Consider the following 25,285-nt stretch of genomic DNA (forward strand, 5'->3'; position numbering starts at 1 on the left):
AGCAGGATTTGAACAACAAACTTTCAATCACTAATCTTTATCCCAAACCTACACCACCTATCCCACAGTAAGAAAACCAAGGCACAAAGTACCAACACCCAAATAACTAACAAATGAAAAAGGTCATTAAGTTCAGATTCTCAAAATGAAAATGTTAAAACCCTACAAGGTTATTCAGATAAGACAGCTGACAGTGAGGTGGTGTTACTTAATGTTCAATGTAAAAGTGACTTGACTGGTTCAAGGAAGAGTGTTAGAACACTGGATGCAAAAAATTCAAAAGTAACAAGAACAGGATGAGAGAAATGCAAGTTTAACTTTCTTCACAAACATTCTCACATAATACAAAGTAGCTTTGATGGCAAAAATTACTGTGAAAAGTACATTTCCTCCAGAAATTTACATGTAGTAATTTAAAATGGCATAAATGTAACTTACTAGCCATCTCTGAGTATAAATATGAATAAGAACTTTTTTTTTTTTTTTTTTAAAAAAACCTTGACCAATTAGAAGGAAGAAAAGATGTCAAACAAGTAGGGCATAGGGAAGAGAAACGAGGGGACAGGAGGGAGAGCATCTCTTACCTTGGGAAAGAGCGAGGCCATCTCTGTGACTGCACAGTGGATCTTCTCTGAGCACGGTACAAAACTGCGCGCGCACACACACACACCAGTTAAGGGGCATCAAACAAGGTATAAACTAGAAGAAAGGTGTCTAGTCAGAGCCAGTTATACTACTAAAGAATAAAATGCCAGTTCAAAATTTAACAAATTAGAAAAGACGACATGGACTTGTGCTGCACACAGACAACAGTGGAAACTAATATGTGTGGGAAATTCTGTCCAGAAGACAAAATACAAATACACAGCAGGTTTACAGGGATTCTATGCCGAGCGGACACAAACTGGCCTCCTACCTGTCATGTTTGAACTCCTGTGCGGCTCGAAGTAGTTCCTGAATATTCTTGGTCACCTGCTCTGTCTTCAAGATGACATCCTCAGTGCACGGCAATGTGGGGTCTGGTTCCCCACCCTCACTAGGCCCCTCCTCCAGGTCGGCTCGGCTCTCCTCCTCACTGCTGCGGCCCACACTGCCAGACACACGGGTATCCATGTATGTATACAGAGGCACAACAAAGCAGACACACAATCACATATAGAAAGAAAAATAGGTTTCATATGTCTGTCTTTAGTTTTAATCTTTTTAAGTCTAGAATCAAAACTAATTTTTACTTTCTTCAGATAACTGGTTGCTGGCAGACATGAGACAAGGTAGATAACATCACATTTAGTGGCATAAAAACAGACTCCCAATGGCGGTGGCTCTGCGACTGACGTGTAGATGCACAACACCTGTACCCACCTGAGTGACAGATCATATGTTTGAGTGTTGTCATAGTCACTGTCGGTGCCACTCGTGTGCTTTTCTCCCTTAGGGGCCTTAGGAGAAAGACCAACACAGTTAGCGTCCTCTGGCAGTCAGCACTAAGGACTGTACATCACTGCTGCAGTCCTGCCAGAGCCTAAACCTCGACAGGGTGAGTAGGTCGGGACACAGAGAAAGATGAGGACCTGCTGGGAGGGTATGCGGTGCCGGATGGGTACACAGTGGGAATGTACCCATCCAGCACGTCCTCCTCTTTCTCTGAATCCTGGCTTTCTCCAAAGACAGGTTGGTATTTTTCCAGCATTAACTTTTTTATTACTTTTCCTACATTATATTAGTCCTGTTACAGAATGCCAATGGGTAAGGAAGTGCCGGAGAAGTCTCACCATGTACCGGCCCACTTCAGCTGATCCAGAGAGGTGCAGGCTGCTGTAGGGGGCGGGAACTGTGGACACACCTTTCCGCACCTGACAGTGACAGCAGCACGAGGCAAGAGACAGACAATGTGGTGGCTGAAATTACAGCATGGTACTGCCGTAAACACAAACCAGCCCAGCAATCCCAGTTAAATTAGCAACACAACAACCCAAAACTAAGATCACCTTGCACCATTCCCTTCTCTGAAGAGCTTTAAACAGCTCAACAGTGTACATTTAACTACCACAGTTTCAAAAAACATGATTAAAACTTAAACATTATCAGTCCATGGTTTCTGTGAATAATCCCAGAGTACTGACGATAACAGTGGAAATGATGGTTTTCAGCCACAGAGTGTGGTAATGATACCTGAGAATGGCCAGTGTTGCAGTTTTTACTGGGATTTTATCCTTGTGTATGTGTGTAGCCAAAAAAGCAGACTAGGCCCTAATTACTACTGCCCTAGAGTCCTAAATCATCATAAAGGCAGTGATGAGAAATACAACACTAAATTTAATGTTCAAACCTTCCACTTCTAGTAACAAGTCAGAAGCACTTGGATTCTATTAATCACATTATTTAGTATCTGACAAAACGCACTAATCCAACCTGGTTTACACAGGTTATTGTTACAGACTTTAACCCATTTACACAGCTGGGTTCTTCTGCTCATGCAACTATCACAATATGGGCCCATTTATGCTTCTTGAGCCAGCTTGTCCAACATGTGCAAACTGTTCTATAATTTATTTCACTTCAAATAAATTATCTTATTTAATGTGATCTTCATTAAATGGTCCAGTTAAAGAGCAAAACAAAAGTGCTTGGAAATTAGAGAAGTATTTTCATTATTTTTACTGCTCATGCTTTCCTTTTATTAACCTCAATCCATGTTATATGAAAATTAAGAATATCCAAGTTTTGCTTATGTCAGTAAAAATATATTTCTTCTGTATTTATTGAAATAAGGTATGGGCCAGATTTATTTGTATGTGCTGAAACAGATGACAAATCTTCATGCATTTCCGTTAGGCTGGAGTCTTCCTTCAATGGGACTACTTTACATACACAATACAAAAACTGACTGCCACATATTTAGCCAGTTATTGACCCACAAAGTCACAAACTTTGGAATTTAACTGAAAACATAATTCTGGCTTCCATTCATTTTAGTGTGAAACACTGCATGCATTATAATTACATCTGAAACATAAATCAGAGTTTGGTAAGCTGCTCCACAGTTATCCAGCCAGACTCCTCCTGAGGTCTCAGCTCAGGTCTGCTATAGAGGCTGCACACGCATCCCCCGCTAGCCCTTCTTCCCCGCCACACGGACAGGCCACACAGACACAGACCAACACCCAAAAAACAAGGGACACAGACACACACAATGGTACTATAGGATGGCCCTGACTATTCTGTGGATTTTCAGGGAAAGGGCCCAGCCGCAAGCCACAACCAGCAGAGAACTACGATAGGAAGAAGGCAAAGCAAACTTTCCCCCAGGGATCTGAGCTAAGGATCTGGCAAGCACAGAAACACTGTGAGCCAAAGGGAGTGTCATAGGCCAAACTAATTATGAGTTCAATAGGACACAATAGATCCAAGTCAGCAGTAAGCCAGGTGACCTTTGACTGCTGGTCGCTCAGATGAAAAAATGTGAGGCGCATTCACAACAGAGAGATGCGCCATTTTTCAGACTTGTGAATTCGCAGTTAGGTCTAATCATGTGTGGTCAAAAGTCAGCATCCCAGGCAGATGGGTAGCATTTAGACACCAAAAGCCCAGGGCACAATTAAACAGATAAATCAATTAGTCTGATACCAAAGTCATCAGCCAAGATACAAGACTTATATATGCAAAATGCCTTGTGTATAATTTGCCAATATTTTTATTTATTCATGTAGCTGACACTTTTCGCCAAAGCAACTTAGAATGTTAAGGTTACATTTATTTATCCATTTTTACAGCTGGGTAATTTTACTGGAGCAATTCAGGGTAAGTACCTTGCCCAAGGATACTACAGCTGCAGGTGAGCCTCAAACCTCCAACCTTGGGGTCCAAAGGCAGTTGCTCTAACCACTATGCTACCAGCTGTATTTATGTGAAAACTGCTGTTTGTGAAATGCACGCATACATACATACAAACAAATGTATATATATTGCAAACATACAAATACTGTATACATTGAGTTTTGCATCACTCAGACAGTGAGGATGAAATGCAGGGGTGTTGGAAGGTGGATGCAAAATAAAAAAAGCACATAAAAAATACATGTGTACAGTATGCTTACAGCCTACAGGAGTGTGGCTCTGCAGCAGTGAGCAACAGGCAGACAGAGACAGACAGACATTGACTTTAGTTCTCAGCCCCCATGAAGTGGTGGTGAGCAGGGGAGTGCAGGGTGAGAACACGGCTTTCGGAGGGTATGGAACGTGGGATTGCGGACAGGAGAACAGTGCTTTCTGGGTCAGAGTGCTGGGAAACTAGTATTGCCATTAGAAGGCACGTGTCAAACATAAACAGTTAGGGAAAGTGGTCACAGGGGAGTTGGAGCAATTACGAAGAGTGTTAGTGAGGCCAAGGTGACCGGGGGCTTGAAAGATGACCACAGTAGCATACTGGGGGCTCAAGGCCTGCAATTGAAATTGGTGGGAGAAAGAGGGCAGCTATATTATCAACACCCTTGCCATTGGTTGGGGGGTTCACACTTACACTGGGGTGTAGGGGCTGCAGGCGGCTGGCAAGGGGGTCCAGGGCTGGGGAGAGTGGCTTGGGTGGGGCTGCCCCAGGCTCGTACATGGAGATGGCTTGTCTGTCCCTCCGGTGGACAGGGGCTGACGACACACCAACACTGGCATCCCCTGCCCCTCGTATCCCCCCAGCCCAAAGCCCTGACCCACTGCCCACTCCCAAAACGTCAGTTCCCCCTTCCTGGCCCCCCCGCATCGCACTGTTCTCCATCTGCATCCGTGAGATCTACAGGAGAATGGGAGGGAGGGTGGGATGAGGGTGGATGGGTAGGGGGAGGTCAACCTGGTTTTGTCAAATTAACACACATAAGCATAAATAGAGACTTTGGGATCTGTACCCAACCCCATGTCTTATTCTACAAAACACTTTTCTAGTCACACAGATCCTTTAGAACAATCTGCCATTTATGTTTAGCTTTTAGTGCATAATTATATGTTACTCAGAAGACACCTTTATTCAAAGTGACTAGTCAAGCTTAGATTTTTTCTCTGGACCCATTTTTACAGCTGTGACTTCTCTGAAGAAATTCAGGTTAAGTATCGTTGTCAAAGGGTTGAGCAGGTTCAACTCATTCCTGAATATGAACCTGCAAAACTTCCATTACAATTCAGTGAATCCTGTGATGCCTTCTGCTATCTTAAGATGGACAGAAAATTATATCTTTCTGAAATGGTAGGACCAAGTGTTGAAACTACTAAACCTATGAGACAAGCTCATCTTGGTCAGCTGATGGACTGTAAGTTAGGAAGATGGGGCACAGCTGATGTGTTTTAGCGAGCAGTGATGGACATGGGAAGCCAAATGGGCAAAGTAATAAAATTTACAAGGGGGAAGCAAACAATGACATGAAAATCATAGCACTGAGCAATAAGACACTGGGACTGTGGAGGATGCAAAGATATGCCAGATTTGCTCTGCTTTTTTACTGTGAAATTACACAGAGCAAAACACCTAACTCTAACAGTCCAGCATACTTTTACTCTTACCTCCATTAATCTTGCAAACCCACAAATTGACAGTTACTTTCCAAGTGCTAAATAACATTCAATTCCTCTATGGCAAATCAATTTCTGCTTTATTAAAAAACTTCAAAGGATAGAGTTTTATATTCCTGTCTGTATGACAATAACCATAAATGTGTCTGTAAATGAGGAAAAAAATTCCAATAAGTGCACACTTCTGCCTTTTTGCATACTGAAACAATTGCAGTCTTCTTGGATTCTGAGATCTGAACTCCCAACCATTTGGTCATAAGCCCTACAACCACTACAATTACTACACAAGCAGAACTTTACAGTTTATATGAAAACATGTACCCATTTAGCAAAATGAAAGGAAATTAGCTTTCAGACTTCCATTCCCCAATCATCCCATCCCAAATTATACCTCCTTCTGCAGACGTCGGAGCTCCTCACTCAGGTTGTTGTTGACTTTCATGAGCTGCTGTACCTTGGCTTCAGAGGAAGCCAGAGCCCTTTTCACCTCCAGATACTCCTGTAATGTGATGGGCCCATCCGAAAGGTCTGAGGAGTCCATACTCTGAAAAAGAGTAGAGGGGTTGTGGGAGGGAAGAAGCGAGATTTCCATTGCAGTCCTAAACTGCTAACCTACTTAGCTTTCCAAATGAACAATAATGAGGCATTCTCCATACATGAGCAGGGGTTGGCAACTGGCCTCAAGGGCTACAGCCCTGCAGGTCTTTCCTTTCAGAGGGAGTGGCACCTATAATTTCTGACAAGGGATACACTGTCTAAATGAAGGCTTCAATCAAACCATTAAGAGCTGAGAGAATAAAAAGCAGCACAGCCTGAGTGTAAAAGCAAATGCGATGGGTCAACTTCACACTGGTATCCACTGGAACATAAAGCCTGTAATAATGCATCACACAAACAACCGTTTATGTCTTTCTCAGTTTGTGTAAATACTCACAAGCAACTTCCTGTTTCTCTCTCCCTCTATCCTTCCTGTTCAACTCTACTCAGCCTGCAGAACAATGCTCTCACTGACTGGGTCCAGAATAGTGGTGATGTCAACATATAGGCATGAGAAAGTACAGGGCATGCTGGGACAGGCAAGCAGGACTGACAGCCTATAGACACATAGCTAAAATGACTAATAAAGATCAGTCTTGAGAATCAGCTCTCTTTCATTCCCTTGCCTCCCTCAGCCAGAGGCTTCTCCATACCCAGGGCCCCAGAAGCCTGCCAGTCACCTTGGCACGATTGTTACGTTGGGCGTTGGTGTTGTTCTGCGTTGTCAGCTCGCTGTCTGTGTCCTCATCTGATGCTACACTGTCATAGTCATGCTGGTCATCATCACCATGACCCAAATCCAAGGGATCTAAAATGAAAGGACAGAGAGCAGCTACATTACCATGGTAACCATATAAACCTACTTTGGGCATTAAGAAAAAAATAAAATTTAAAATTGCTTTGTCAGACTAAGATGTCTTTGAACATTTCCTCCTCTTCCTTCTAGCTTCCAGCATTTCCTGCTCTTGTTTCCTCTTAGAACTGCTTTAGCTATAGTATAGCTCTACCCCACTGTTCAGGATTACCAACTGCCAAGCTCCATTGCCCGCCCCAGATGCACCCTGCTCACCCACAGGGCTCGTGAGTCCCTTGCCCTGCTGACGTCTCTTGGCATCACTCAGAATGTCGATGATCAAGGTGGCAAACTCCCGAGCATTAAAACGAGCTAGCTTCTGTCGACCCTGGTGGGGGATGAAGGTTATTGGAAAAAAGGATTTTAAAAAACTTTTTAGGCAAACATGTGGCCCGATAGCTTGTTATCTGCACTTAGAAATTCATGTAAAGTTACTTATAGCATTCAGTTAGGAACAACAGGCCTGTATTGCTCGGTGTGAGACTATGAGAATCTGTCAGTGTCTCTATAGCTTCATGTTTTGCTAACCTTGTGGGTATATTACCAAGAGAAACCAAATAATACTTTCTACAATGTTCCTATGAAACACATTTTTACCTTTAAAAAAAACTAAAAGGGACAAAATGTTTTTCAGAGGTGCCTTGAAAAAGATTTCTTGCATTAAACCTCATTGTGAAGCTGTCACACACTTTGTAAGCTGATGTAACTTTAAGCTACATCAATCCTGACTCCCAATGTTAGCCAACAGCAGCCCAGAAAAACAGCTCACTGTGCCAAACCTCTGACTCTGAAGGGAAGCTGCTGTTAAGGGTTAATCCAACAGGTCAGCACATTCAAGGGAAGCAGGGAGAGATGAGCGAGAGAAGATGCCAGTGGAAAGCCTGGGGGCAGGGTTTCCTCACATCTCTCAGCCCCCTTCTCCTCTCCCTAATATAATACACAGCTGGAAACACCAACCCTCCGTGCCCACTCCCTCCAACATTCTGTTCCATCCCTCTATTTATAGAAATGTTTTGTCATACATTTACTGTGCGACCATCTTTGTCCTTATTTAGTGACCTTAGTTCCAGACAATCATTGTCTATGGTGGCCTGCCCATTTTATGTGTTTATGTTTGTATGTGAGAGCGAAACAAAGATGACAAAAGATGGACATCAGCAGGTGGAAGCAGAAATCTCCAGTATACTTTGTATACAGACAGTGATAACTTGCCAGGCTTGGATATGTGTTTGACAGGCAGGTCGAAGACCCAGTACAGGAAAGATACCTGATTTCGTGTGGCGGAGTATTCTGGGTTGACTGGTAGGAAAGGAACAGCACTGCGCTCTGTCACCAGTGTACTGTGGTTCTGTGTTGTCAGCCACACTGGTGTGATGGCAGGAGGAATGGAAAGAAATGCCATTAACTTGGAACAAATTGTAATGACAACATAAAATACAGACAACCCTAGTGAATGAATCCAACAATACCGAGCTTTTAAATTATTTCTGTATATACTGTACTCACAATACATCGACTAGTAAGTAAGTAAGCCCTGGCCTTCCATTATACATACAATCCAGCTAGCATTTGAGACAGCAGAGTCATCTCTGCTGGAACAAAGCCCCAAACATACCAGGGCAGAGTGTTTAGACTTCCACAGCTCCAGTGCTGCAAAACTCTGCTTTTAGTCACTGTCTGTGGGGCAGCCAACCTCCATCTCCCTCTCTGCCAGTCCATCTCTCTATCCCACTTGAGTCTGTTGCATGAGCCCCCTGTCTCTTTCTCTCAACCCACCTTAACTATAGGGTCTGACAGCAAATTTCACAACTACTCCTGATTCTGTAAAAGGAAGCAAGAGTGAACGAGGAGGCAGATTTCAACAGGGAAGAATGGAGGTAGCTTTCTACAAGCGCCTCCCTGTTTTACCAACTCCCACTTTAAGTTTGTTCTTCAAATGCCACGGTTTTTTCCTCTCTGAACAGTTCCAAGTCATAGCAGTTGGAATGTTTAAATAAGTGAAAAGCAGGCAGACCGATTTCTATCCATGAAATGAACCTCAGTCCTGGCTGGGTTCTCACTCACTGAGTCCTTAACCAGGTCTGCCCAAACCAGAGCAAAAAGAAGGACAAAAGGCAGATAGAAGAGCTGACATCATGAGCATTACCATGAACAGGATAGAAAACAGGTAACCAAATGCTGCTGATAGAGAAGGCAGAGGGGAAGATGAAGAAGACTGTTCCTCACCTGCATCATTTTCCCTGCGATCCACCTCATCGTACACGTCCATGGCTAGTTCTTCAAACAGCCGGTTGTTGAGCTGTTGTACAAACAAATACAAGCAACCAAACGGTGACACACACGCAGGGCAACATGCAAGCAAAAAAGCTACAGCCCAAGGATTACAGAAAAGAAAGTGGCAGACCAAAATTCAACACACTGGATAAATGGATAACACAGGAAAATTACAGGCACAAGTTATTCCAGTGGTAGAGCAGTTATACAACACACACCCACCCTTTCCATTAGCATGTATGTTTACTAATGAAGAGGAAAGCCTGTTACTGCAAAGTCATTCTGCCTTTTACTCCACCTCCACTGTCCCTCACGAACACCTATCTGCCAGGCTCCTTGACTGCAGTGTGATTCGGAGTGGAGAGGTCCGATGTACAGTCTGGGACTTCGGTATTATTTGAATGGATGACACAGGTGACATGCAGGGTGAAGGCCTTCACCAATTAGACTTACTGCTTGGAGTTTCTTCTTTGCTGCCTTGGCCAGTTCCGACAGGTCCAGGCTGAATAAACGCACGCATACACAAAAACACAGAGAGGCACGTCAAGACAGAAATAGGATGCAGAACTTCACTTCATTGTGTCAAACGTGGAGGTACGTGAAAAGAGGGAGTGCTGGTGGTGGAAGATGGCAAAGGGGCGGAGTCAGGGAACTCTCACCATTTCAGTACTGAAATCAACAGCTTACAGATAACCTAATGGGCAGAGTTAACTAAAAAGTCCTCTCAGAGAAGAGTGTAATTCAGGGTTATAAGCCTAGCTGTGTTTCTGGTTAAGGACATTGATTGCATGGTTATGGAAGTTACAGCTGGCAAACAAGATGCTTCCTGTTTCCTTCTTTCTGCTCCACAGCAAAGAATAAAGGGAATGTGTGAAAAAAGAAAAGAAGGTCTGACGGTGAGGAGGGGGAATGACAGATGAAGAGGAGAGATACCTCTGCGTCGGACACTTGGGGCGAGCTCTGCCTCCGCCAGCGCAGCAAGATGGAGAGAACAGAAAACGAATGAGCGAGAGAAAAGAGGGGAAAGGAGGAAGGGGCAAGCAGGAGGACAGCCAGCAAAAGAGAGGGATACACTCAACATAAACTCATCAGCTTGTTATTCCTCCACCTATCCTCTAGTTCACTACAGTAACACAACTTAAATGCTTTATTAAAAGGAACTTAGCTCTAGAGCTGCTGTGGATTCTGTCATGGTCTAACTAGAGTCTAACTTACAGTGTGGTGCAACCTGGTGGCCAAATTGTGAAACACACCAAAGTGTTCAGATTAAAACATACAAAAAATGCCTAAAGACATAACATTTATATGTTATGCCCCTCATCTCTGGAATTGGGTACTGAATTGGCCAAAGCATGAGACAACTTGTAGACACTACCTACCCTACACAAATACAACTATGTTTCTATGAACATTACCAACAGAAACATTCAAACATACTTCTGTTCACACTCAGAGAAATGCAATGTTCACACCTTATAGCAGGAAACAAACCTAATCAAATTCTCTCTCTCTCTCACACACACACACACACACACACAGTTGCTTACCTGTCTGCCATCTGTGGTATGATGTAATGGCCATTTTTGTGATCTATAGGGAAGAAGTACAGGGTGTATATTATCAAAACCCTACCAAGATGCATCCTAGTACAATGTTCCCCCACCTTATGAAGGTAATGCACCTTCCACATGCTGAATTCTCATAACTCAGACATAATTACCTTTAGCTTGAACAGTTGTTTTTCTTTTTTTAAAAAAAATTATGTTCTGAGCCTTAAAACCAGTACCAATTTAAGCTAAAATATCACCAAATCCAATTAAAATGGACACTACAATTACTCTGAAATACTGTATGGCCATCTACCTGCGCTCCATTAGCTCATTCGTGGCTATTATGCACCACACACTGAATAAGGTGAGGTTTCCTCCAGCTGCCCTAATTTTCCCCACATTTCAGAGACATGTATGTTAGGTAAGTTGGTATCTCTATAATTGTCCATAGTATGTGAATCTGTGTATGTAACACTGCTCTGCTTCTGACACCGTGCATAAAGCTGAATACCGTGTCTAATGCTCTCACCACATAAACCTTATGGGATTTGTTACAGTAAACTTGTGCCTACACACAAATACAGCCTGTAATACAAACTTTTTCTACTACTGTTGCAATTGCTTATTAAAGAGAAACCATAAAAACACCAATATAATCACAATAAATTTCCATATACACGCAGTCCCCGAGTTACAAGTGTCCGACTAACGTGCAACCCATACTTACGAACCACCCCTTTAGTGACCAGAAGTTGATCTGTCACCCTTAAATAACAATCAAATTAAAACTTCATAACTAAGCCTATTATATTAAAAATTAGTGTTACTGTATATACAATGGTTGGCAATAATAAATGGGTACTACTTTGCGAAGCGCATCAAAACATTGTGCATCTACAGCGGTTTGTTGGCTCATGGGCGGGGCGTGTGAACCCGAGGTAGGACAGACTTCCTTCTTTTCCTGGTAACAGTGTCTCGTATGTTACTGTACTTGGCTTTAATTTTTTTTTTGTTTTTACCCTCCTAACCATGGCTCCAAAGTGTAAATATGATGCAAGTGATGGTGATGCATCCAAGAAAAGGGAAATTATCACAGTTGAAACTAAAGAGGAAATGCTAAAGCAAAAGGTGAAATGCCAACGAACAATGGAAAAAGGGAACATTAAATTTTCTGCACCCGCAAAGGTGCACACACACACACGCACGCACAGTCCCTCTCTCTAAGAGAGCACTCGGCTACAAAAGACACTTCACCACTTTTTGTTATTTATCATTATCATTACATTGTATTATTACTGTACTGTTATATTAAAGATGTTTTAGTGTAGTCAAAGCATTTCTTTAATGTTTTTTATGCATGGAAAGGTACACAATATAATATATGCTAAGACAAATAACTGACAAATTGACGTTAGATACCCACCATACCTAACTGTTCTGACTTGCATGAAAATCTGACTTAAAGACCGACTGAGGACATGGAACTCATTCGTAATTCAGGGACTGCCTGTAAATGCCCCACTGCAAATAATCTCCTGCATCTCACTGAATTTGCATGGGTTTCCTCCTGGTGCCTCTGCTTCCCCTCATAGTCCAAAAACATGTATTCAAGAAGAATTGGTCATTCTAAATTGCCCTTACTGTGTGTATGTGTGTGTTACATTGTTCTGTTCTATAAAAGGATAAAATGACTATAGGAAGTTTACTGCAGTGCAGCATTTTATGCCATCTCAGACAAAGGTACCTAAATACTACATAATGTAAGTTGCTGCTACTCAGATGTCAGGAGGCACACAAAATCCAAATTCAGTCCTCATACATGCAAAAAAATATCTTGCATCTTGTAATATATCTAAAAGTAAAGGTGGCTGGTACAGTGATACAGTGAGTAGTGCTGCTGTCTCACAGTGCCTGGGTGGTGTGAGAGGATGTGGGTTTGAAACCCGCTAAGTCTGTGCAGAGTTTGCATGTTCCCCCCATGTCTGCGTGGGTTTCCTCCAGGTGCTCCGGTTTCCTCCCACAGTCCAAAGACATGCTGCTCAGGTTCCCTCACAGTGTGAGTGACAGTGTTTTTCACTGATGTATGGATGAGTGACCCATTTTAAGTAGTGTATCTAGCAGTGTAAGTCACCTTGGCGAATAAGGTGTGTGGACTGATGATACAACACAGAGTTCGTTGGAAGTTGCTTTGGAGAAAAACATCTGCTAAATAAAATGAAGTATTTTGTAAGTAAAAATATCTTGTAAGTTGAATGTGTATTATATGAATCTCTTTGTGAAGTTGAATTCTTCTATTCCTATTGCACACCTGAATTCTTGCTGAAATTTGAATTGAATGAACTGAATTAAAATGAATTGAATATTAAATTCTTCTATTCCCATTGCACACCTGCACTTTACAAAACTGCATGATACACTTATTATGGAACTCATTTTTGCTGATACTTAATACTTGTTGTTGCTCCACTTCAAAACAGTTTACAGCCCATGTCCTGTTATTTCCCTGTGTATCTACTGTACTGTTCTGTGCATTCATTGACTTGTACTCGTCTCACACTTCACACTGTTGTATATTTGCACTTTATGTAGTCTTGCGTACTGTTCTGTGTTGTACCATGGTTGCGGAAAAACAACATCTTGTTCCACTGAATACAGGCTATATAGAGGAATGACAAAAACCCACTTGACTTCTAGCTCAAATGAGTTTATCTCAAAAGATGAGTGTTTTCTGAAGGTTTTCATACTTTCTGATGATAATTTTACATATGTAGTGCACTGACATGTCAGGGATATATAGAAATAAGATTTTGATTTTTAAAGTTCTTCACTAATCAATCACATTTATTTAGGAGAGGCTTTTCTCCAAAGAAACATACACTGATTAATAACTAGTATTTACTTATCTTTGCTGAAGGCAAATTACAATGTTAGATATGCTGCACTAATCATCTGCACATTTATAGAGCAGAACAGTGTAACACACACACACACACACACACACACACACACACACACACACACACTCTTGCATATACCCACAAGGGGCACTTTAGAATGACCAATTCATCTAATCATTTTTGGGCTACAGGAGGAAACCCACAGAAAAACAGGAAAAAAAATAAGAAAATTCAGACTCCAAAATGACTTGAGCCAGATTTGAACTCATGTCCAAACCCACAGCCTATGAGCTGTGAATTACCAGTGCTACCCAGCGCACCACCACACTGAGCAATTTCGATTTAACACCAATTGTTTATCCTTGTGGAGCAATAACACAAGTGTGCACTTACCCGGGCGTCGGCCGCACAGATAGAATGCCAGCCTGTCAGTGAGTTCATACTGGCACTCGACAAGTCGCTCGGCCAGCTCTACCTGCCCTGCCTGCCTGCGGCACAGAAGAGGATAAGCTCAAATAGAGCCTCAGCACACAGGAGTAAGGCAACATCACACAGGAACGGGGCCACTTGGCAGCAGGCAGCATAGCAGTAACGGCCATTGAAGAGTAACATAGGGGTTGCTGATTCAAGTCTCTGGAGAGGCCCTGCTGTTGTACTCTTGAGAAGTGTCCTAGTAAAAACATCCAGCCATATAAATTTGTAAAGCTGTAAGTTGCCTTCAACTGTCAGCTAAAAAAAAAAAAGAAAAAACTCAAAGGACAAACTTGCACTTTTATTGAATACTTCCCAGAATATAACAGTACAGGAAAGCATGCAATAAACCTACAAAAATCTGTGTTGGAGGGGTACCTGGCATAGTCCATGGGTGTACGACCATTGATGTCAGGGGCTCCAGGGTCAGCACCATATACCACCAGCAGCTCTGCCTGGAGGATTTGCCCTGCCTTGGCAGCCACATGCAGAGGGGTTGTGCCCTTCTCCTAAACAGAAGGCAGGGGGATTACAACCCAAAAGCATACACCTCCTGGTGTCTCCTCCCTCAGTTTTCAGAAGGTAGCAGTAACACTGAGAACCACTCAGCCAGCCACATAAAACTAAGGCCTACCCTCCCACAGCTCAGCAACATTTAAGGTGAGCACTGGTTCATAGTCCTCACCGGGTGGAAGAAGTTGGCCTGCGCACCCAGGGACAGGAGCCGCAAACAGGTTTCCAAGCTACCAGTTCGCACGCTGGAGTGCAATTGCTGGGGAAAACAGAGGCACAACTGCCCATCAATCGCCTGCATGTAAACAGCTCAATATGCTTACAACCTAGCCCATTACTAATTCATGCCTGTATCATTAATTTGTCCCTCCTACATAGAATGAGGCTGTTAAAGGCTGCAGAGGGATGGTGCTCATGGAGGAAGGGGGGGGGCAGAGGCTAGCTCATCCTTCCTTATGTCTTTTCCCACCTTGCTGAGATCCTTGGTGGTAACACCGTCGTCATCACGACAAGGCAACTTGTGCACAAATGCCAGCATCTGGTACTTGGCCCGAATGAACTCTGACTTGGTGGGGCTACAGAATGGGGGGAGAGATAGTGAGAACAGTGGAGGGAGTAAGGAGGGGAAAGCAGGAATTGAGACAGCTAAAGTGCAAACACTATTCCTTTTATACAGCAGACAAAACAATCATTGCAGCCTCATACACAGGCTATTTGGCAGCTTACAGCTGCAGAGGACTTGGAGGAAAACTACAACTATAACCTAGCAAAAGCCATTATTTCCTCTCTGCACAACTGACATTTGCTTGTTAAGCAATTGCATTTTTATTATTAAAATGTAAATATATCGGCCCACTAAAATAATTAAACTGAATTTCACGGGCATCCCCGCCATAAGGGTAATTAAGGCAATTCTAATCTATTTCTGTAAAGTGTCAAAATTAAGCTAAAGGAAAAGTGAAAACTAAATGTATATTTACAACAGTCACACAGGTTATCTCCAAAGCCTATGTACAATACATTCTCAGCGGAATTTTCACACTATATATAATCCTACATTTGCCAGGGATAATATTGCTATGAATAAGCATAACATTAGCTACAGTATCTAAGGAGGCCTGCCAGTCAGGTAGGAGGTGAGGCTCTACTGATGCATTTACAAACACCAAATGTGTCGAAAAGCTGTGTCCTTTACTACATTTTCGGGCACAGGCATTTCCTGAAGAAGGATGCAGAGAAAGTGGCATTTTCATCAAAAGCACCTTCCCCTCACTTATCCTCACCGCCACCACACCACTTACGGTTTACATCTATGCATCTGGAAATGCACCCAGAGTATAATATGAAAACTCACAGCATTTATGGCCTGAAAAACAGACAATGTACAGCAGTGAAAGAGGACTTACACTGGTGACAACAACACACATTCTCATCGTACAGGGACAAGTGGTGAGTCCCCAAACACACACAGTTACTACAGGTGATTTTAAAATACACTGATACAAGTGATGGTTCATTTTTAATTTACAGAACGAGAGCACAAATATGAAAAAATTTGTTACTATAAGTTTTGTTTAATATAAACATAATGCACTACACCTATTAGCTACACATGTATCAGCACTGTACAATTACAGTTTAAATATAGTGGTGAGAAAAAGTAAATACACCGCATGAAAAAATTTCGCACAAAGTATTTTATCATTATTTGAACAACAGTGAAAGGTGATCCATTTTTAAATAAAAAAAAAATTGAAAAATCATGTTTTGCACTCAATGCAATTTCCTTGAACAGAAAAGTTAGTACACTCTGACTGCCATTATTGAATGAAATGCCTAAAATTAGAATGAGGTGCACCAAAACAGGTACAAAATTACTACAATATCATTAGACAGTAACTTTGAGGGGAAACATCAGAAAGCTGTGGTTGGGTTTGATGCTATGAATTGAGGTGTGTAGCTACTTTGTGCCAAGATCAAAAGAGCTCTCTGAGGCCCTCAGAAAAAAGTCTGTTGACGCCTATGAGCTTGGGAAGGGTTTTGAAGCTATTTGCAAACAATTTGTAGTTTATCGCTCCACTATCCACAAGACTGTCTACAAATGGAGAAAATTTCAAACCAATGCCAATCTATCCAGGCCAGATCATGTCACCAAATTCAGAACAAGAGCTGACTGACAGACACTACAGAAAGTCTCCAAAAATGCCAGGATAACATCAAGGGATTTATACGCAAGTTTTGCCTCAGTAAATGCTAAAGTGCATGAGTCAACCATCCAATGCTGCCACTCAGCAATAAGAGGAATGAAGGAACCTCTGCTCTCAAAAAAGAATACAGATGCATAATTAAGTTTGCCAGACAACACCTAAGTGAAGATCAGGCCATTTGGAACAATGTGCTCTGGACGGATGGCACAAAAGCAGAACTGACTGATTGGCCACAATGCCATGTTTCGTGAAAACAAGCCCTCAAACATCACACAGTTGAAGGAGTTTTGCAGGACTGGGTAAAAATTTCTATTTCAATGTAGGACACACACACACACACACAGTAAACAACCGTCTGTCCCAAGCGGGGTCACGGTGAACCAGAGCCTAACCCAGCAACACAGGGTGCAAGGCCAAAGGGGGAGGGAAACACACCCCGGACAGGACGCCAGTCTGTCGCAAGGCACCCCAAACAAGACTCGAACCCCTAACCCACCACATAGCAGGCCCCGGCCAAACCCGCTGCGCCACCGCACTCTTCCTCAACGTAGGACAGTAATACACAATTACAAGAAAAACCTACAAGAAGTGATTTTTGCTAAAGGGGGCAACACAAGGTATGGAAACTAGAGGGTGTACTTTTCATTTCAGACAATTGCATTTCTGACTATGTTGAATGAAGGAATGAGTGGAAAATAATTTTCATTGTTATTTGTTAAATTAGACCACCTTTATTAGTATTGTTGAAATGAAGATCAAATATTTACACATGCAAATGCACAGAAACAGACACCTTTACTTAGGGTGTATTCACTTTTTCCACAGCACTGTACAATATTTAGTGGGGTAATGTTAAGAAGGGTGCATCTTTCCTGTGTGACTTGTTCTGTGAGAGTGTTATTCTCTCACACACCTTAAATACTTACTGCACTTTGTCCTGGGGATTGGGTTTCCTGCGGCCACTTTGGACTTGAGCAGGGTCCAGCAGGGAGTGCTCCCAGATGGAGTTTGCCCCATTGCTGGCCAACATCTGTACCATCTGTAACACACACAGAACCACCCTTGAGGCATCTACAATATAATCACCACACAGAATAAATTTACCTTTAAAATTAAGAGAGGAGCATAAATGGGATTACAGAACTGACAAGAGTACTACTGCAGTTACTTTTTTCCTCTGTGGATATCATTAGTGGTGAAACATGTGAAACCTATGACACTGCAGGAAGTGCAGTTTTTGTCAAACAAACATGCACCCCACCGCAATCATGCTACCTGCAGCAATGTGGGTGGCCAACCGCTGTGTCGAAGGTGTTTGACAATGGAGATATGGCGACCCAGACTGCGGTGAACAGAACAGCACTCGTCACAGATCAGCACCCCCCGGTTAATACTCGTCCAGCCAGGGTCTGCCAAAAGGAAAGGGGAAAGGACGTAGACAGAAAGGGATAAAAACAAATGTGTAGATTTCACAGCTGACCGAGCACACACCACCTAGACCACGACCAGAAACATCCTCCATAAAAAGTAATACCACATTTACTGCTGTTAACCTTGCTGAGGGCTAAGAGCATATGTTTTTGTCCATAAGTTAAGGTCTTGAACCAAACTAAGATGCTACGAGACAAACTTCATTCGCCCTATGGGAGACCTAATGAAAAACAAGACCTTAACTGTAAAATGTATGGTCTAAAACACACATTTTTACTCATGATAGTCAAAGACTGGGGTGGTCAAATGACTGAGGATGACATTAAACAACATGTCCAGTTACATTAAAACTCAATTTCCTCAACAGGAAATGGTCATACAAAAATAACTTCAGTCAGGAAATCAGTTTGAACATGCAACAGTAAATGCAGAACCTCCCAATTGAAGACACTTAGGACATCAGTTCATCTCACACAGGAATGAGGAATGATAAACACCTACAAATTTAAGAAATTGACAGACATTCACAAGAATTACGCAGAAGAAACAAGATATAAGAAATAACAGAACAATGATCCATAAAAAAAAAAAAAGAGAGAATACAGGACATTAAAAACAAGACCTATATATATATATATATATATATATATATATATATATATATATATATATATATATATATATATATATATATATATAAATAACTGTGCAATCCCTAACTCCAAGGAATCTTAATTGCTACATTTAAAGCACTATTAATTCAACTGACACTTCAAAACACAATCATGAACAAACTGCAGCAAAAGGAACAACTAGTGCTACACCGAGATACACACCAATCAGCCAAAACATTAAAACCGCTGAGAGGAGAAGTGAATAACATTGATTATCTTGTTACAATGGCACCTGTCAAAGGATGGGATATATTAGGCAGCAAGTGAACAGTCAGATCTTGAATTTCATGTGTTGGAAGCAGGAAAAATGGGCAGGCATAAGGAGCTGAGTGATTTTGACAAAGGCTAAATTGCAATGGCTAGACGACTGGGTCAGAGCATCTCCAAATGGCAGGTCTTGTGAGGTGTTCCCAGTATGCAGTGGTTAGTACCTACCAAAAGTGGTCCAAGGAAGGACAACCGGTGAACTGGAGACAGGGTCATGGGCGCCCAAGGCTCATTGATGCGTGTGGGGAACAAAGGCTAGCCCTTCTGCTCCGATCCCACAGAAGAGCTACTGTAGCATAAATTGCTGAAACCTTTCTGTCATGGCCAGCATTAAAGTTGCCAGAACACAGTGCATCGCAGCTTGCTGTGTACGGGGCTGTGTAGCTGCAGACAGGTCAGAGTGCCCATGCTGACCCCTGTCCGCTGCCAAAAGTGCCTACAATGGGCACGTGAGCATCAGAACTGGACCGTGGAGCAATGGAAGAAGGTGGCAGGGTCTGATGAATCACGTTTTCTTTTAGATCATGTGGACGGCCGGGCGCGTGTGTGTCATTTACCTGGGGAAGAGATGCACTATGGGAAGAAGGCAAGCCGACAGAGGCAGCGTGATGCTCTGGGCAACGTTCAACTGGGAAACCTTGTAACCCAGTAGTGTCACTTTGACACGTACCACCTACCCAAAGATTGTTGCAGACCGTGTACGCCCCTTCATGGCAGTGGTATTCTCCGACGGCAGTGGCCTCTTTCAGCAGGATAATGCACCCTGTCACACTGCAAAAATTGTTAAAAAAAATTCAAGGTGTTGATTTGACCTCCAAATTCCCCAGATCTCAATCCCATCGAGCATCTGTGGGGTGTGCTGGAAAAACAAGTCCGATCCATGGAAGCCCCACCTCGCAATTTACAGGACATAAAGGATCTGCTGCTAATGTCTTGGTGCCCCATACCACAGGACACCTTCAGACCATGCCTTGACGGGTCAGAGCTGTTTTGGCAGCACTATATTAGGCAGGTGGTTTTAATGTTTTGGCTGATCAGTGCATAAGCAATTTTGCCATTTAATCTGCAGTAATTTTAACACCAATGACCTGAACAGACTCTAAGATGGGTGATTAACAAACACTCACTGTTGCCCACAGCAGAATTCCTCTGCCAACCAAGATTAGTAGGCCTTGTTGCAACATTGTAAACCCACTGCACAAGTACAGGGCAATCCTGAAGTGAGGGTGTAGACCTGCACAGGACTATTCTGAACCGAACAGCTCCCTCACGCTCATTAGCTATGGCCCAAAGCAAATGACTCACCTCTCTCTATGGACCACGCAGAAGCATACCATATATGGAGGAGATGTAGAACCAATGCCACTTTTATTCACTAACTTTTATGTAACATCCCAACTTACCAAAGCAGATAGTAGAACATCATATTGCATATATATGCAAATGTATACACAATATACATAAACTATAATAACATAATTATTTCCTAAACAATAAGTTGAAACACCTCTATACATCCTTTATTATGCTTAGCTTAATAGGTGTGAAATGAGATTTTACATCAGCACATATGTTCCAACAGATGAAACAGAACCACATAATTATTCCCATTTTATATTAATGATCAATTTGTTAGGTTTCTGATTTGACCCATGTTTGGGTTTTATTTTTTGGTGTTGTGAATGAATGCACCTGAGGATGGTCTTGCCTCAGTACTATGCTGGACTGCCCGCAGTGCTGGTTGCTATGGAGCCCAGGGACAGATGAAGGGGACTCAGCACATGCAGCTAGGTGAAGGTTATACTCAGGTAAAACGGTGCCCCCCAGTGATAACCCTGCACATGCAGAGCTGTGGTGCTGGCTCCTAGATGTCCTTATACTCTGACCAAAATTAACCAGCTTCCTATTACTCAGCTCATTTTTACAATACATGAGAAAAAAGGTAGTGTATCCTTACTGTAATCATGCATTCATTTTTCTCCTAAGCTGTTGCAAAGCACTTTCTCAGCATAATTTTTAACACCTGCTATAACCCAACACTGGCCAAAGATAATGTTTCCATCAGTAATGTTACTACAAACAATACTGGAACATTTGTTGAATTGATAAAGGAAACCTTTTTATTTTTATTTATTTTTTTTTAAACACTTTAGAAAGAAAGAAAAAAAAACTTTTTCCTTTCTGCTATATTTTTAGGGTAACAACAGGCTTGGCAGATGAGTAATCAGAACTGAACCAGATTCAAATTCTGCCACAAAGATCCACCACTGGCTCATGCCAGCAATCGCCAGAGTGGACTGGACAGGTCCTGGGAATTTCTGGATGTAACAGTAGACTGAGGAGCAGATGGGGGTGTGGGGTCTGGGAGGGTACAAAGATGTGAAGAGCGCAGGATTAAAGTGAAAATTACTTTAATGCTATCTTTTTAAAAAAAAAAAAAAAAAAAAAAAAAGTTTAAAAAAAATTTTTCAGTACTAAATAGTAGTCATCCACTGGCTCTAATGATTCATACATCTCATATCTGGACCTTTCCAGAGAGAGTCATTTGTACACAAACTACAGACACAGCCAGCAGGCCCACACAGACAGGGTGATGACTGCACTGAGAGCACATCACATGTGAAGAACAGACTAGGGAGATTGCAATACTTTCAGTTCCCATGTAAAGAGTAAAGGCTTGTTATTATTTATGTATTACAAAAGCCCTGAACCATCTGCATCTCTTTCAAAAATTCCAGTCAGAAAGCCAGTGACTAAAATGTTCTCACACACATGCACATGTGCACACGTGTTCACAGTTACTCCAAATGGTCCACTGCCCACTTATGGCTCACTCTGCAGAGAGACTACCTTGCAGGAAACACAAGCACATATACAAACAGTAAAGTTTAGACTGTCGCACCTTATATGCACTAAGGTTCCTGACACAAAACATGTTCTTTTCCCCCTAATCCCATAAAAATATTCCTACAAAAGCATCATTTTCATATAAACCTGGATGCCTCAAACTGGCCCCTGCCTAGTCAGTCCACTACAGCATAAGCAATCAAGGCCACAGTGAAAGCTGACAGTACCAACAGGGCCAGAAGTAATGGAAGCAAAGTTGGAGCATCAGAGTCCAAGTAGTGCCACCAAATCCAAAAACAGAGGTGGGTTTGTGAAGCCACTTAAGGCACACATAGAGGAAGTATATGGATGGCGGTAGCAACCTGGCTGATGATGCCAGACTGCAGCTGGATTGGAAAAATGGCCTACCCTGTGAAGGTGGTCACTAAGAGTCCTGCACTTCGCCTACACAACCATGGTGGCCTTAAGAGTATTACCACCCTTGGCACTGAGCTCTAACTATTCCCATAGAGATGACAAGTTATATCACATGTGCAAAAGAGTTGGCATGTAGGACTGTCCATTTTTAGCAGTATGCTTTCAAATGACAGACCATTTAACCAGAGCTGTTCTGGCCTCTATATAGGGTGTGATCACATGTAAACCACTCCATGTCACACAGCGTTTTTCTCCAGAAGGCTGCCTTTGTCAGGCTGTCCCACTGCGGACGAGAACTGGACTGCCACCCGCAGACTCAACTGTTCCTAACCATCTGTGCCCTTTCTCTGTCTCCATTCAGCCTCCATTTGTCTCTCTCTCTCTCTCTCTCTCTCTCTCTCTCTCTCCCTTTCTCTCCCTGTCTGCTTTCTCAGAGACCTGGAGGGGTGCACTACAGGTGGGACACAGGACACGGTGCTGGAGGACACCACACGATACATTGCCTGACTCCGTAGTCAAAGACAAGGAAGACAGAGAGACAGGTGGGATGTTCCGTCAGCAGCAGCCTAGGAAAGGAGCCTTGCTCACCGACCATGGGGTTTTCACTCACAAAGCCAAGAAAGGCCACAACATCACCCAGAGCACCATGCCGTGGGCGGACCCAGCGCCGTGACCCGCAGTGTGCGTGGATCCACACTGAAAGCAGAACCAAGACACCCACTTTCCCCATGACATCCCATTCGCCCCACCAGTTTACCAACACAAGCGGACAAATTCTACTCCAACTTCATGCACAGCGACATCCTTCCTGCTGACATTCAAACACATCATGGAATTTCACATAAATGACAATGCAGAACAAGTTTCTTCCAAAACGCTGTCTTGATAGATGAAGGAAAAGACAGCATCATGATGATGATCGACAATATCATGTAGTAGAAGTACTGTCAACTCACGTCGTCACGACACGACAGCGTGGAAATGAGAATTTCATTGAAAAATACCCGTTAAAAATCGATACACTTCTACTGCTGCAGTAGCTAGACCAGTCGGCTAATAAACTAAGGTTTGTAATGTAATGGTGCTGTAGCCCAACTCCATCATGGGAGAAAGGGCGAGGTAACGGCGTTGTGACTTGTCCACGCCGGTGTCAATCCCTGTCACGCAGCGGACTGGTAGCTCGTAAAGTGACCGGACAGCTCGCAAAACAAACGGCTGCTAACGTTAGCATGACTGTTAGCATGACGGTGTAGCCACCAGGGAGTCTGAGTCCTTTAAACAGGAATATCAAAATCATTCATAGTGCCATCTATCTGCCCTTATTTTACCAAAGCGCATTCTTCGCAAAATAAAGCGACACTGACTGTCGGAAAATTAAAGAAAGACCCAACAAAATCAATGAGAAAGAAAAATAAATGAGCTCGTCAGCCAGTTAGGCCATTGCGCTGGAATCTCGGCCATTTTTCCTGACTTGGGAAGCCGGGATGGGAGCGGTGGGCGCCGGTCTCCCGTCCTCCACCCACTCGCCCTCCCCGCTGCCAGCCCCGGGTGTCACGCTTCGCCGCGACTGCGCTGCTTTCACGGCCCTTTTCCTACCTGGGGCGCTGCAGTCGGCGCACACCTCACTCCTCTGCACTTTCCTGGACATTTTGAAGGCCGCTGCCGAGTCCCTCGACGTCCCAGCTGCGCTCCGACGTTAACAGTGCTCGTCCTTCCCGTGAGCGACGTCCGCAGTCGCCCGCTGCCGCCCCGAACCCCCGGAAGTCGGCGGTGTGCTGTCCGCGTCTCGCGGCCCTCGGCGCTGTTTCCCTCTCTCTCTCCCCCCGTCTCGAGCCCCAGTGCGACGGCCTTCTAAGCGTCCGCCGCAAAAACGGTTGGAAAAGGATCCGCAGTGTTGGTGGCCGCAAACTGGTATCGAGTAATTTTCTAAAAAGCTCTACTGTCATCCCGGAGTTACCATGGTAAAAAGAGAGGTCTGTCTGTGGAGGGGGAAATATTGTTCCTCCGGGTTTATTTATATTCCAGAACAATACAAATAAAGAGAGCAGAAGCTGCTTGTGCTCCGTGTCCGTTTCCAGCAGCGCCCGGCAAGTGAAACCGCAGAGGCTCCGACTAAATCAGCCCCAGCCTTCACCGACACACACCGTCACCTGCACAACAGCAACACTCTGACGCAACCGCCACACAACCTACAGACCAGCACGCACCGAAACAACGGACACACACAGTAACGCACACTTCCACCTCTGCTCACACACCCAAGGCTGGCCGCCAATCTCTTTTAACAAAGGCGCACGACAAATTGGCAAAAGTTAAAGCCTCTGACAACACGAGCGCTGCTTTTTTTTATAAAAAAAAATAAAACACAGAAATAAAATAAAAAGTCAGCTTATTTACAATTTCATCATGTGGAGCTTCAAAGATGACGTGCTTGCTGTGTGGAGCACACAAAACATCTTCAGTAGTTTACTGGAAACGACCTGTGTGTGATGTAACGCCGGCAAGTAACTCTGCACAACTGCAGTATTTGACACGATCATTAACGCTTTGGCGAAATTATTCATTTTGCGAAGAGAGAGTTTGAAGCTCGGATCGAGCGTCCCCCCCGCGAAGCACAAGGCTACAAGCAACAGTATCGTCTAGTTGAGCCTGCGCGAGGGAGGGGGATCAAAGAGCCATCTGAGATGGGGAGTTCATCCTGAAGGAGGAGGAGAGAGAAAGGAAGAGTGGAGAGACGAGTCGAGAGGAGAGAGAGAAGGGACCGAGTGGAGGAGAGAGAGGAGAGAGAGGAGGG

General features: G+C 43.3%; 1 protein-coding gene across 3 annotated transcripts in view; it reads right to left on the reverse strand.

The window, feature by feature from the left end:
* The window catches only part of git1 (G protein-coupled receptor kinase interacting ArfGAP 1), a 29,986-nt gene extending 5,317 nt beyond the window's left edge, over positions 1 to 24,669 (reverse strand). The window contains exons 1-20 of one of the 3 annotated variants that reach the window (XM_018748235.2): positions 24,088 to 24,669; positions 18,131 to 18,264; positions 17,782 to 17,894; positions 15,118 to 15,223; positions 14,821 to 14,907; positions 14,514 to 14,644; positions 14,058 to 14,152; positions 10,765 to 10,807; positions 10,151 to 10,177; positions 9,671 to 9,719; positions 9,170 to 9,242; positions 8,211 to 8,308; positions 7,160 to 7,271; positions 6,771 to 6,898; positions 5,945 to 6,097; positions 4,520 to 4,783; positions 1,773 to 1,853; positions 1,363 to 1,439; positions 917 to 1,090; positions 585 to 648 (exon numbers count right to left, since the gene is read on the reverse strand). In XM_018748235.2, coding sequence (XP_018603751.1) covers positions 585 to 648; positions 917 to 1,090; positions 1,363 to 1,439; positions 1,773 to 1,853; positions 4,520 to 4,783; positions 5,945 to 6,097; positions 6,771 to 6,898; positions 7,160 to 7,271; positions 8,211 to 8,308; positions 9,170 to 9,242; positions 9,671 to 9,719; positions 10,151 to 10,177; positions 10,765 to 10,807; positions 14,058 to 14,152; positions 14,514 to 14,644; positions 14,821 to 14,907; positions 15,118 to 15,223; positions 17,782 to 17,894; positions 18,131 to 18,264; positions 24,088 to 24,139 — 2,061 coding nt within the window. In that variant the 5' untranslated portion in view covers positions 24,140 to 24,669. The remainder of the gene's footprint in view (positions 1 to 584; positions 649 to 916; positions 1,091 to 1,362; positions 1,440 to 1,772; positions 1,854 to 4,519; positions 4,784 to 5,944; positions 6,098 to 6,770; positions 6,899 to 7,159; positions 7,272 to 8,210; positions 8,309 to 9,169; positions 9,243 to 9,670; positions 9,720 to 10,150; positions 10,178 to 10,764; positions 10,808 to 14,057; positions 14,153 to 14,513; positions 14,645 to 14,820; positions 14,908 to 15,117; positions 15,224 to 17,781; positions 17,895 to 18,130; positions 18,265 to 24,087) is intronic. The other 2 variants (XM_018748236.2, XM_018748237.2) reach the window with 2 other exon arrangements.
* Between the last annotated feature and the right edge of the window lie 616 nt (positions 24,670 to 25,285).

Source organism: Scleropages formosus, chromosome 10 (assembly GCF_900964775.1).
Source record: "Scleropages formosus chromosome 10, fSclFor1.1, whole genome shotgun sequence".
In the NCBI taxonomy this organism is placed as follows: domain Eukaryota; kingdom Metazoa; phylum Chordata; class Actinopteri; order Osteoglossiformes; family Osteoglossidae; genus Scleropages; species Scleropages formosus.